This window comes from Tachysurus fulvidraco, chromosome 6 (genome assembly GCF_022655615.1).
Source record: "Tachysurus fulvidraco isolate hzauxx_2018 chromosome 6, HZAU_PFXX_2.0, whole genome shotgun sequence".
NCBI classification, from domain to species: domain Eukaryota; kingdom Metazoa; phylum Chordata; class Actinopteri; order Siluriformes; family Bagridae; genus Tachysurus; species Tachysurus fulvidraco.
In genome coordinates, this window is record NC_062523.1 from 23,085,147 (window position 1) to 23,100,056 (window position 14,910).

Sequence of the window (14,910 nt, forward strand, 5' to 3'; positions counted from 1 at the left end):
TATACATACATACATACATACATACATACATACATACATGTGCATGTTGTGGAATTCCTGATGTTTTCTGTGCCATTTCATATAATAAAATGATGTTAATTTGAAGTGGACCTATTTGACTTATAGCGCAATGTCCGTTTTTCCATAATGCAAAATAATGGTGTCATAATGTCTCACTGAACTTTCACCCAAATGTCAAAAATGGGCCGTTTCTGCCAAAGAAAAGGAGTGTAAGGCACATTTGGCCCTAAAAGCCACAACAAATAATCTGTACACCAACAATGCAACTGTTGTCACTGAGAACACAGAAAATGACATCAGGTCTTTTTGACAAACGTACAGTTCATCCAAATGTGGATCAACACAGAATTTTCTCTGAAAGTATATTAACTAAACACAGGACAGGACATATCATCAACTCAATAGTAACTTTTTATTGGAACTAAGGGGCCAAGCCCAACCATTGAAAACTAACCCCACACTATAATCCCTCCTCCACCAAACATTAAACATGGCCCATTGCAGTCAGGAAAGTGCTGTTCTCTTGGCAACCGCCAAACCCAGACTCACCCATCTGATTGTCAGATAGAGATGTCTGATTTGTCACTCCAGAAAACACGTCTCCAATGATCTAGAGTCCTGTGGCATCCAGTGATTTACACCACTGCATCCGAAGCTCTCTACACACTGTTCTTGACCTTATTGAAAGGCCATGTGAAGTTTGGAGGTCTGTAGCTATTGGCTCTGCAGAAAGTTTCTGAACACTGTGCACCTTAGCATGCGCTGACCCCACTGATTTTACATGGCCTACCACTTCGTGGCTGAGTTCCTGTTATTTCTCATTGCTTCAACTTTGTTATAATACTGCAAACAGTTGACCGTGGAATATTTAGTAGTGAGGAAATTTTACAAATGGACTAAATGCACAGGTAAAACCCCATCATGGTTTTGATGACAAAACAATAAAAACAAATGAAGCTAAACTAAATATTTATCTAGAAATATTAGAATACAGTACATATTAAATTGATTTTCATTCATTTGATTACATCTGCTCTGATGATTGCATCTCATCATTGCCTCATCTGCATGGGTGGAAACATCAGCTCAGCATTGACCTATCAGAAGACACAATGCAAGATAATTTGATACTGGAGGAGAACAAACCATGAAAAGGCTTACACATGCATACACACACACACCTTTGAGTTCTGGTATTTTTGCAGGAGCATGCGGAGCTCTGAATTTTGTTGTTTGAGTTGCTGGGTTTCAGTCAGAAGCTTGGACCTTTTAGTCAGTTCAGTACTGAGAAAGAAATAACATTATACACTTAGTTATTTAAAAAAGGTGGAATTTCACTGGGGAACTGATGAGAAGGAGTGAGTGCACACTGGAATAAAATATTATTTATTATGTGTGGTTATATGAAGAAAGCCTCCTTGTTAACGCACATGCACATACTCACTGGTACTTCTTGAGACCTGCTTCCAACGCCCTCCAGACTTTGAGTTTGGACTCAGGGATGATGTTAGCTATGTTCTCCCAGTATGCATTGGCCTCACAGTCATTCATCCTCTCCAACATTAGACCACTTCCCTTGTCTCGAGGCATTTCTCTATTATAAAAGTGATTAAAGGAATAATCAAGTTTTTTTCATTGCTACAACTTCACAGCTACAACTTCTCATTGTCAACTGTAGCTAATGTGTGATTAGCACAGACAAGAATTCCATTGTTAGTATGTGCGTTCTCACATTATGGGGCTGGAAGCAGATAAAAGTGCAGAAATCTATTTAATTTACATTCAGTAATGTAAAAAAAATTATATATATATATATAAAATTTTTATAAATTTATATCATATTTCTCTATCACGATCTGTCTTCTGCATCTTCCTCTGTCACACCTACCATACCTGCATGTTCTCCCTCACCACATCCATAAACTTCCTCCTTGGCCTTTCTCTTCTCTTGCCCGGCAACCCCATCCACACAATTTTTCTTCCAATATTCCCCATGTTCCTCCTCTGTATATGGCCAAACCATCTCAATCTCAACTCTCTCACCAAACCGTCATAACTGCACTGTCCCTCTAATATACTCACTTCCAGTCCTGTCCATCCTTGTCACTCCCAAAGCAAATCGCAGCATCTTCAGCTCTGCAACCTCCAGCTCTGCCTCCTGTCTTGTAGATTTTCCCTTTCACTCTAGCAGACACCTTTCTATCACAAATCTCTTCTGCACCCACTCGACCCTGCCTGTGCTCTTCTTCACTTCTCTAACACACCCTCCATTGTTTTGGACAGATGACCCCAAGTATTTAAACTCATCCACCGTCCTCACCTCTACTCCTTGCAACCTCACCATTCTGTTGCCCCGCTCTTATTTACATGAATGTACTCAATCAATTTTCTTGTGACTTTCATTCCCCTTCTCTCTAATGCATACCTCCATCTCTCCAGGCTCACCTCAACCCCTTGCCTACTCTTGCTACAGATCAAACGTCATCCACGAACGTCATACTCCATGGGAGCTCCCGTCTGGTTCCACCCCTCAATCTGTCCATCATCATTGCAAAAAAGTTAAAGGGCTAAGAGCTGATCTTGATTCCTCATACAATACCACAATTCCTCACTCTGTACCTTGTGGTATGCTTTCTCTAAACCCACAAACACACAATGGAACTCCTTCTCTATACTTCTCCAGTAACACTCCCAAAGCAAACAAAGCATCTGTAGTGCTCTTCCATGGCATAAAACCATATTGCTGCTCACAGATCATCACTTCTTGTCTCAGCCTTGCCTCTGCTGTTCTTTCCCATACATTCATGACCCACATGTATATATAGAAAAGATTTCTGTTGGCTTTATTCCTTTACCAGTTGTAGTGGCAACATGTAGAGTTCAAACTCTAACCCACACACTCCTACACTTCCTCCCCTCCTACTGCCTCTCGAGACGCCTTCCTCCTCTTCTTCTTCACCCAACAGTAGCACAGTTTCCACGACATACTTGATTTGGCACAGGTTTTACACCGGATGCCTTACCTGACGCTTGGGACCGGCACTAGGGCATGTGTTAAATATACAATATTAAAAAGAAACCCACAGACACCATCAGGTCTTGCATATTCACAATGTATATACTGTAACAATAGGGAAAGTAAATAACTGGAATGATGGGGGGGACTCCATCCTAACACTTATCACTACATTATATCTATCTCATTCTATGACCTTAAGACTATAACAGTTGTAGTTTTGAATCTGCATTATATAGCTGAATGTCATCTTGTGTCTGGAATACGCACCATCCACACACATATTTAACATAAACATGGTTTTGGGAGGTGGGAGTAAACTGGAGAACCCAGTGGAAATCCACACATAGTGAACATTTGAAACTCTGTACAGAGTGTAACCTGGCCTCAGGATCAAGTAGGAAACCCAGCACTGGGAACACTATCAGTTGTCACCATGTCATCCTCTCTCTTTCGCTCTCTCTCGCACACAAACACACAAACGCACGCACGCACGCATGCATGCACGTGCACACAAACACACACACGCACCTGGTTTTACAGTACTGGGCAGTGAAGGCTCGGAGAGCTCTCAATAGGTCATTTGGGTGGATAAGACTGCACTCATTCTCTGCCTGGTCATTCACTGACATGTCCTCCTAGGAAAAAGCCCAACAATCAGCATTAGATATAATTAGCTGGAAATGTATTGGGTTACATGAGAAATAAACAATAAACTCCATGTTAAAACTAAATGAACCACAAAGTTCATCCTAACTCTACCTTCTCTGTGTGGGGAAGTTTATATCTCAAGATGAACGTAGTCATTTTGTTTATGTCCTCTTCATTCTTAATCCCCATGGCCTGAAAGCAATCGCACAAGATATTAATATACAATAATAGGTTTTCAAACAGTTTTAAGGGGACCAACAGGCATGCAGTTTCTGATTATAATAGAAGAATTTGATACATTTGGAAATTACAGAACAAAATCTACTCACAGAAAAGATGGAATCCAGCTTCAAAGCAGTCTGTTCGCTCTTCTCCATGGTTGAGACTAGCTCGCGTAAATTACTTTCTATTAGAAATCCCTACAACATCAGAATTTTAAAAACATTATTAAAAAATGTGTTCACATTTTACACATAGTAGCACATTTGGCTGTTATAAACTTTAACCTCACATGCAGGTTGTGGTTTAACCACAGTATAATCACCGTATACACATTTTTGATGTAATAATATAATAGCAATACATTTACCTTCCAGCATTTGGCAGACACATTTAGCGCGAGCAACTTACATTATATAATTTTTTTTTTAAACTAAGTAACTGAGGGTTAAGGGCCTTGCTCAGGGGCCAAACAGTGGCAGCTTGGTGGACTTGGGATCGAATTCACAACCTTCTGATTGGTAGCTCAACACCTTAACCACTTGGCTACCACACACCCCGGAAACAATACGATTTCAGGTTTCTATATTCGTATTTTAACTCAACTTTGGATAATGGACCACTGGGAAATAAACAGAGGTAGAAATGCTAGTTCTTTCAGCATGGTCTGTGATTTCCGCAACCTCAGCTATATCTTATGCTATAATCTAATGATGCACCCTAATGGTAGAATTCTAAATATAATTAAGAAATATTGTTTAAGAAATTAAGTCCTGGTCCAGTTGCCTAAAAATAGGTTACAAATAATTTTTATATGGTTGACTGAATTCTAAAGGACAAATAATTAGTCCACAATTCATTTATCTTCTGTAACCAGGTCACAGTGTAACAGACATCTACCCAGTACACACTTTGTGTGAAGTGGGATTATATCCTATGTGGGATGCCAATCAGGGCACCATAAACACATACTCATTTACACCTTGGGGGAAATTTAGAGTAGTGAATTCGCCTACTTGTCAGGAAAGCTAATCTATGCAATCATGTGTAGAAGATGTTAAACTACAAACAGACAGGGTTTGCTGTCTGTTTACAATAAATGATAAATCATCTCAGTGTTTGTTTTTTCCCCATTTCATTTGAATCAAATGGGATATTTTATGCAATATTACTGCAGTTGATTTTTTCATTTCTTTCACTTTTTAGATTGAGCGCATCTTCTTGAAGTTGTGGCTAAGTTGAACCTTTAAGGCAGTGGCGTGTTCCTTCATATGTGTCAAACTGAACTACAAAAAAGAGTTGTAGTCTTAAAAACTGATATGAAACTTGTATGTAGATGTCAAGGGTAAATTTGTAAATGTCACATTCATTAGGCAATTACTGGCTAACTAACTAACTACAGAAAACACTACTGATCCACAGACAAACATAGACAGTACCAACCATCTCGTCACACAGAAGCTCCAGCACAATCTTTACTGTTTTACGATCCACCCAAGTCATCAGACTGCAAGACTCATCCAATCTACTTTTCTCTTGCTCTGTTTCTTGCTCTGTCTTATCTTGTGTCTCGTCCTCCTCTCCCAAAACTTGTGCGACAACTTGTTGAGCTGAACGCTGAGGCTGCTTGGGGATGGAATGGTCCATGAAGGGCAGTATTGGAGGACTCCAGGACAGGCCCAGGATCTGTTCATGAATAACTCTATCCAAGTCCACAGCTCTGCTCACTAACCCTTTGGCCTCGTCTTCTTTCATCAGCCAAACCTCCTCGTAACGCTTGCCGTAAACTCCCGCAAAATGCCTTCACGTGAACAAGAACAAAGTGATGAATATTATCAATAATAAGCCTTTGGAGAACTAGAGATAAAATAGTAGTTAGTGGTTATTCTGTGTGTTCTGTATTTGGTGTGAATGGGTGTTAATGTCCACCTTTTCCTCTTGTGAAGATCTTTGTATTGCTGCATGAGGCGGTTATACTTATTAGTCACTGACTGTATCTCCTCACGGGATTGTTTTTCCTGAACAGCACATTTTTTCTTCAGATTGTTGCGCATATCCTGCAGTCTGTAACAAAGTGACCCAAATGTAAATATATAGCAGTACTTTCCAGCTTGCTGCATATACAGTATGTAGGAGTTTAGGAAATAGTTAAGGATAAGAGATTTTTATTGTACCTGGTGATCTTCCTTAACTGCTGAGCCTTACTAACAGCATACTCTTCCTCGTATTTCTTCAGCATTTGTACATTGTAGTCAAGCTTCTCCTGATTAAGCTGGTAGGTAGCCTTCCTTTCCTGCAGGTCACGCTCTAGGCGCTATTTATAAAACACACAAAGAAATATACTGATGTCTGAGGATCCTGCTCGATGTTATAATGTTTTGTATTACTGTAAAGAGATGATAGTATTTTCTGGACAGAACAATTGCTGTAGTTTCCCTTTTTTAAAAACTGCCACATTAATACAATTAATACAAAATTATATTGGGTTGTGGTCAAAAATCTATATACAGTCTCGCTTGAAAGTTTGTGAACCTTTAAAAAAAAAGAAAGTCCTATATTTCTGCATAAATATAACCCAAAACTTCATCAGATTTTCAAACAAATCCTAAAAATAAACAAAGTGAACACAATCAAACAAATGAGCTAACAATATACTTATTTGATTTAATTACTGGGAAAAATGATCCGACATTACATATCTGTGCAGTATGTAAACATTTGATTTCAGTGAGCCCTTGTGTGTGCAGCAATAACTAAGTAAAGTTTCAGGTAACTTTTGAACAGTCCTGGCTTGACCACATGATCTTTAGCAAACTTCAGGGGCAGCAATGTTCTTTTTGGAGAGTAGTGGCTTTCTCCTAGTGGCAACTCTGCCTTGCACAACAAGGTTGTTCAGTGTTCACTTGATGGGAGACTCATGAACATTAACATAAGCCAAAGTAAAAGAGGCCTTTAGTTGCTTAGAAATTACTCTGGGTTCCATTCTGAACCAACATCTGACTATTACACGTCTTGCTTTTGTAGTGATCTTTGTTGGTTTACCACTTCTGGGAATGTACCAATAGTCTTAAATTTTCTCCATTTGTACAGAATTTACATGTATATGACTTTGAATCCAAACTCTTAAGAGAGAACTGATAACAACAATAACTCTTTTTCTGAAGTCCTCAAAAATCTCCATTGTTTTTGCAATGATCCCTTCCACAAACACACGCCATGAACACAGACTTCGATATATCTCTGTTCTTTAAATAAAATAGGACACTCATGAAGAACTGATTGTCATCTCATTGTCATCTCAATTTGTCCTTTAAATTAAGTACTAAACCAAGAGGTTCACATACTTTTGCCTCTCACAGAAACATAATATTGGAACATTTTCCTGAATAAAAATGACCAAGTATAATATGTTTGTCTGATCTGTTTGATTGGTTCACTTTGTCTGCTTTTATGCAAATTTCACAACAAGGGTTCACAAAACTTCGGTGACACTGTATATCAAGGATTTCATACCAGGATTTTATAACAACTTTGAATGTGGCCAGTCTAATCTTTGGAGTCCCATTTACTTAAAAAAGTATAACACATAATAAATTATTGTTTAGATAGTTAAATTAGATTTTACACAGTTTGCATCGTATTATAAATATGATTGCATCATCTGTTGAAGTCAGATGATGTGCTAAAACATGCAAAATATTTCTGCCTAAGAAACAGTTAACAATACAGCTACATACAATATAGAAAGAATAAAATGACTACACAATACAGTGTAATATGTTCTTGGCAACAGGCAAATAATTCACATTCAGTGAGATTGAGGATGATTTGTGATCAGCATAATGCAGTGTACCTGAACATCAGTCTCTAGTTTAATTTTGAGCTTGTTGTACTCCTCTGCGCTCTCCATTCTCAGACGATCCAGCACGGTCTCGTGCTCCTCCAACATCTTCATTCTCTGCAGCAAGAACTCCAGCTGCTCACAAACAAACACAGGCACAGGGCAATGATTTGCAGTGATGTACAACACGCACACACGCAAACATAAGATCGAGATGTACAACATACACAACAGAACAGAGTAGTAGTACAACATGCAAACTTAACAGAGCAATGATGTACAAATTTGGTGAATGTAAAAAAATTGAGTACATAAAATAAGTACATTCTACCTCTTTGTTGCTTCGTTCATTTCTCTGATGCTCCCATTTGCTCGTGCTGTCTGTAAGTAAACCCTTCCACTCATCACCGAAGGAGCTCTGTAACCCAAACAGGAAACAAAATGAGCACAAAAATGCATTTGCTTGATGATGCATGAATGTTGTCATAGAATCTTCTAGAAAATTATTAATACTATTAATAGTAAATAATTTCCTGATGGTAGACATAGTCAAAACCCAGGTTTGTAATACATATGTATTGAGAGATTTCAGTTTTTCACTTACAATAAATGTATGCTTTTTTTAAATCCTGTTTATGCTGTCACAATGGGCTATTGTTTTTACCCTGGTGGCCAAAAGAGTAAACAGAATCCATTTTAAATTTAATTCTATTGCACAATAAATTCTGCAACAAAAACTAAAGGGGTCTGAATAATTTTTTTTTCCTTCTGGGGTGTATAACAAGCATCTATAATCCTGACAATGCAATTTTGCAATGGATTACAATCCATTATAAATTACATCATACAAGAATGAATATAATAAATATACCTAAACAATATAAAAACAAAGCATAGGTACTACACCTCAATTAAATCCAGCTCTTTTCTATAGTCTTTCTTCAGACTTGATATCTGTTCCTGCATCCTTTCAATTAGGAGATCTACTTCTTCTGCATCCCTTTTACGGTCTTTAACAAAATGATCATCTCTTCCTTTCAGCTCCTGCAAACAAAAGGAAACTTCTGTTGAGTGTGTGTGTATGTATTAATGTGTGTATTCTTATGTGTGTGTCTGTGTATGCACACCTGCTGTAATTCCTTGATGAGTTTGTTCTTGTCTTCAACGATTTGACAACAGAGCTGTTGCTGCTTTCTTAGATCGTCTCTCAGCTCCTGGTGGATCACCTTGGTCTTGGCCTCAGTCCACTTGTTTAAGATCTTACTGAACTTCTCAGTGCTGGACTTGGCCTCATTTTCCAGCTTTTCCAATCTGTCCACGAACATTGCATATTTGGGAAGAATGAGGAAATAGGAAAGAGATTAGGCAAAGGCTGAACAAATGTGTGTCCAATATACTACAACCTAGCCTACATATACTATAGCTACCAAAATCACCCATATAAACAACACCAGATGTCTTCCCAATAAAATATTAGCTTATGCCAAAATCTAAGAAAGTCAAGAAGCAGTATGCAGAGGTGAATTGCAATAAATCAAAAATAATGAAAGTCACATTACCCAAGGTTAAAAATTTCCTTGAAATGAGTAGGAAATATTAATGATATTTAATATTAAAAAAATATTAAACCTAATATAGTAATATATAACTTAGCAAAGGGTTTACAGAAATAGGTGCAGTAAGTTTCGTTTTTGTGGTGTTTTTAATTCAACACCATGTGTATTTTTACCTGTGTATGTATTTGAAATGTTTTGGACACAGTAGTAATGTCAAGGCTTTGGATTTTAGCAGCTGTGTTTGAAAGAAACGAATTGAGCAGTGTACAAATGCTTTCAATATCAGCATACATAAACCTCACCACAAAATAACATACCGAATAGTCGGATCTGATCTGAAGTTTTTATTAATGCACATATTTCTATACTAAATAGCTCGTTCAGAAATGCTGCATGCATAGCCTAAAATTAATAATAAATAGAAAAAAATGGGTTGATATTTATTTTTAAAAATAACTTAACATGATGAAGTGGTCTGTAAGGAAATATTTATTTGAATTTTCCGCAATATTTATAACAGACAGCAGGGTTTGTACAACAGGGCAGAAGACTTTCTGGTTATTTGATAGCATGACAAAATGAGTTTATATCATTCAAAATATTAATCTATCATAAGTTAATGACATTCCAAAATATTAAACATAACTAAAACAGGTTAAAAGCATGATAGGTTGTTCTTGGGTGCACTTACATTTAAAACATGTCCTCCAGGAGGAAATTTCCTCCCTATTGGGAGGGCAATAAGACTGGTTCCAAAAAAATGATTTACTGGTCCTGAAGACTGGACACGAGAACTAAAATACCTAAGTTCAGAATGCATTTCACAGTCCTGAAATTGTTGTGCCCAGCTGATTGGTTCATGACTATTTACATACAATTATATCCAACCTACAGAAAATACCTCAGGTTTGCATCATGGTTAAAATTAACCACCTAAAAGAGTGTTTTAATTCCCACACAGTATATAACGATCGAGCTTTCTGTTCCATTCCACAGTGAGACACCTCACTTAATGTTATCAGAGAACCGGGGCTAACCTTTAGTTTATGCGCTATTTAAACCCACCCACAGCAGTGGTGATGGGAGGTCCGGCTCTTTTGGCATGGCTCACAAAAAGTGCCGGCTCTCAAGGCTTTCAAATGGCTCTTCATCACTCGGCGCCTTCTATTTTAGCCCAATTGAACACTTAGGGATTGTTTGTATGGTGGTAAGTACATTTTACTTAGTACTTTCTAAATGTTTTTACTTTCTAAAAGCCACGCTTTTATGCATTTTTCCGTTACAAGAAATACACATTTATTATTATTTAACATTTTAATCAAAGCTTTAAATGAATAACTGAACAGAGAGCCACAGCAAACTAATTCTGAATATCACTGAAATGCAGGAGAAGCTTCTTCTTTTTTGGTTTTCGCTCATATCTTCCCTTTTTTCCAGCGAGCTTGCATTTAAATCCAGCTCCCCGACTCTGGCCTGTATCACTACACTCTTATACAGTACATACTTATTCTTATTCTTATAATGTTATGATCCGAGTCTGTCCGTGCATGTGACTGGCTGCATGGTGTGCCCATCAAAATAAAGTCCCGCCCCTGTTTGCATGAATTCTCATCAGAGCTGATTTGGAGAGGCTGAAGATTCGGCTCTTCCTCGATGGGAGTCGACTCTTCTTTCTTCGCCACAAAGAATTGGATCTTAAAGCCGGCTCATTCGTGAATGACACATCACTATTTCTTTGTCAGAGGTCTCTTTTAGTTCGCTTTGTGTCTCTGGATTTATTGTACTGTTTGACCTAGTATTCTGCCTTAGACTTTCTGTTGGCTCACACTGGAACTGTATTAGTGTGTGAACTTCGTGAGGGTATTTATTGGGTCTGTATGCTAGAGGAACAACCTCACAATAACTTCCTTTGTGTCAGGTCACATCACACCACTGCTTCTTTTTCCAGCAATGACAGCATGCCCAATCATAAATTATTCTTTACTTTATATATTGAATAAAACATTGACATCAAAATGACACTTTTGTTCTTGATTATCTAAATTATCCTTTTTGTTTGTTTGTTTAATTCTACAAAAGGTTCATATATTCATGAAGTTTATACTCAGACACTTAATGTCTAAGTTGTAATTTAAGTCACATAAAGATAATCTAGCTTTAATTAAGTGTCCTGAGTGGTAGGAATGAAAAACCCTCTGAACTGAAATATGTAGAAACATGGATCACTCTGTGTGTATTTGCACCTTAGTCTGTTTGCCTCCCTTATTTCCTCTCTCCTCTTTAACTCCTTGGAATCAGCCACCACCAGAATGTTGGTCACTCTCTCTGTGCCATCTGCTTTTAATTTAGCCATGTGCTGCAACAAGGACAGTTTACAAATATAAATCAGTACATTGAATGCAGTAAACATAGCTATATCAAACTCCTTACTCTTTCACTTTCTTCCATCTGTCTTTGACTTGGCCGAGCTTCCTCTTTAATTTCTGCCTTCTTCTGGATGTCATCTCCAACGGCTTGTCTTCAGTTTGTCATTAAAGAAAAATATACAGATGACAATAATCAAAATAAGAACAGTAAGATAATATTAATTAGAGCAATGGTTTTCTATGTTTATGTTCTGTAAAGCTGCTTTGAGACAATGCCTATTGTAAAAAGCGCTATACAAATAAACTTGAATTGAATTGAATTTTGTTACAGTGCTGTAAACACAAATGCAACATTATTAAGTTGCATTTATTATTGGGATATTATCATGACTATAAAATAAAAATAGCTACGAGGACACCAAGGTTCACCAGTGTAATGTAGTCTACTCCAAGCATGATAAAGTGTGTAATCACTAATGTACTGATGGTTACAAGTAAAAGTAACAGAGATTAGAAATTTGCAATTGATGTACATCAAGAAATAAAGTGAAATGTATTAATTAGCTAGTGATGTAAATGTTTCACATTGTTTTTTACATTTAATGACCAGAAATATGTGGACACCTGACCATGACACCGATATGTGCATGCTGGAACATCTTATTCCAAAACCCTGGACACTAATATGGAGTTGGCCCTCTCCATTGCTGTTAAATTATGCTCCACTAGATTTTGATGTGTTGGCCTGGGGTGTAGTCAGCTTTCTAGTTCATCCCAAAGTAGGGTTGAAGTGCATACCACTTACGTTCTTCCAAACTAACCACAGAGGCATTGTCATGCTGGTACAGATTTGAATTAGTGAAAGAAAATCTTTATGCTACAGCATTCAAAAACTTTGTAGACTATCATGTGACTGAATCTTTGTGCAAAGGTAAGGCCCACGTATATAGAGATCATGGTCAGGTGTCCACATAGAGGCCATCTGTCCATCATAGGAGACTTTATGCACAAGACAAGGGACAACCTCGAAAGGGTGCCTACTCATCACAGTGCACAATTCACAGACTATATAATTTAGTCATGCCTAGGATGCATGTTTTTATAATAGGGAGAGGAAACCAGAATACCTGAAGGAAATTCTCTCACTCACTCACTCATTTTCATTTTATCCAAACTACCTCGGGTCACGGGGAGCCTGTGCCTATCTCAGGCGTCATCGGGCATCAAGGCAGGATACACCCTGGACGGAGTGCCAACCCATCGCAAGGCACATACACACTCTCATTCACTCACAGACTCACACACTACGGACAATTTTCCAGAGATGCCAATCAACCTACCATACATGTCTTTGGACCGGGGGAGGAAACCGGAGTACCCGGAGGAAACCCCCAAGGCACGGGGAGAACATGCAAACTCCGCACACACAAGGCGGAAGCGGTAATCGAACCCCGACCCTGGAGGTGTGAGGCGAACGTGCTACCCACCATGCCCCACTAAATTCCTACTGCTAATCACTAAGGCCATAAAATGCATTTATTGTAATACATTTCAGGTTTGATTCTGATTATGGCCCTGGTTCTTATATTCATTATACTATTAACCCCCCCCCCCCCCCCCATAAATAAATAAATAAATAAATAGATAAATAATAGCTTTGTTAAAAAAATGTTAACTTATTTATTATCATAGTAAAAAAAATAAAAGCTCCAATTAATAATCAGAATATTACTACATACATTTAAATAATGAATCTTACATTTATTAAGTTCATAACTGTTGGATTGTGTGTATTGTTATTTTTCCCCTTACAACCTGTTGGCAAAAGCTTTTAAACCCACTGAGTTGTATAAATCCCCCTGACAGACAGTGAGACATGAGTTTACCGTCTCTTGGCCTGGACTCGAGCAGCAATACGATTTCGACGAGCCTCAATTCTGGTATCAGGATTTTCGGCCTCAACAGACGGTCCAGTCTCATCTTTTCCCTCACTCAAAACTTCAGTTTGTAGCATTTTCTTTTAGTTGTACAATAAATTCAGAAATAAATTATTTTTAAACCGAAAAAATAAGATCACCTACTTAATAAAGCCTGTGGGCTTTTTGTTGGCATGTGAGTCTCTGTAGCTTAGCAACCCAGGATGCCGCGCATCATCGCCTCCTGTTGATCATATTGAGTACTACATAAAACAAACAAAAATGTTTTTAAAATTTATATATTGTACATATATAAACGATCCTTTATGTTTATATCATACAAAATTGCCAAACTTCTAAGTGCTAAGTACTTACTTATTAACTACATCTACATCAGAAGACAGTATTCTCTTGAACCTATTCTACACAGGGCCTTTGTAAACTACCTTTAATTGTAATCACTTAATTCATTGCTCCATTTCATAATTTTGAAATTATTACTATAGCCATAATAATATGGCTTAAAACATGTGATTACTTTTAATGCCACTTATTGGACCTGACTATATATATTATTTTTATTTATATTTTTTTTCACATGCAGAAATGAGTTCCTACAAGCTGAAGCTGAGAGAGAGAGAGAGAGAGAGAGAGAGAGAGAGAGAGAGAGAGAGACTGACTGACTGACTGACTGACTTGATTAAACAAACCGACTTATCTACACTCCAAGTCAAGTCAAGAAGCTTTTATTGTCATTTCAACCATATGTAGCTGTTTGCAGTACACAGTGAAATGAGACAACATGTCTCTGTATCATGTATATTAGGAGCTGTAGCTCCTGACACTGATTATCTATATCTGCTAGGTGAAGCAGTTTATGATGCAATGTGCCATCTCAGCTGAGCTGACAAATTCCCGTCTGTAAATTCACCATTCATGTCCTTTCACCATTTTCTTTTCACTTTGCATACATTAAACCTAGTTCACCTTTTCTGTAATTTATGTCTACATTTTTACTTATCCATTGCTCTTTTATATAGGCATAGAATTGAGTCCAAAGGTCTTCTACGTCTGTCCTTGTGCCCTTTCCTACATTGTCAAGTAGTCATTTTGTGTTTTCAGCTTTCAATAAGTGTTTTCTGCTCTCTACCTTATGGAGCTTTGAGGGCATCACTATATACAAACAAACCATGTTGAGAATGTGCTTTACATTTGTAAATGTAAACATGGGTACAATCACATGGGTAATACATTCACACATGAGTGCTATTAAATTTGTTTCAAAAACATTTGTATATCTGGCTGAATTTATTTTTGGTTATGA

At 37.6% G+C, this 14,910-nt stretch overlaps 1 protein-coding gene across 3 annotated transcripts; it reads right to left on the bottom strand.

Annotated features, from left to right (window-relative positions):
• Nucleotides 1-13: 13 nt before the first annotated feature.
• On the bottom strand, nt 14-13,822 carry LOC113639761 (dynein regulatory complex protein 1). Of its 3 annotated transcripts, none has more exons than XM_027141852.2 (17): nt 13,752-13,816; nt 13,557-13,668; nt 11,735-11,822; nt 11,548-11,660; nt 8,876-9,059; nt 8,655-8,792; nt 8,080-8,166; nt 7,761-7,883; nt 6,082-6,221; nt 5,837-5,971; nt 5,351-5,708; nt 4,018-4,107; nt 3,800-3,880; nt 3,569-3,675; nt 1,466-1,615; nt 1,203-1,305; nt 14-1,118 (listed from the first exon to the last, which is right to left on the bottom strand). In XM_027141852.2, exons 1-17 carry the CDS (start codon nt 13,780-13,782, stop codon nt 1,074-1,076), a joined length of 2,085 nt encoding a protein of 694 aa, XP_026997653.1. In that variant the 5' UTR covers nt 13,783-13,816; the 3' UTR covers nt 14-1,073. The 3 variants fall into 3 exon arrangements, 2 of the variants coding, with proteins under 2 accessions (XP_026997653.1, XP_026997654.1); XR_007140805.1 differs by having other exon boundaries at nt 1,099-1,118; nt 1,452-1,615; XM_027141853.2 differs by having other exon boundaries at nt 13,557-13,822.
• Nucleotides 13,823-14,910: the final 1,088 nt, after the last annotated feature.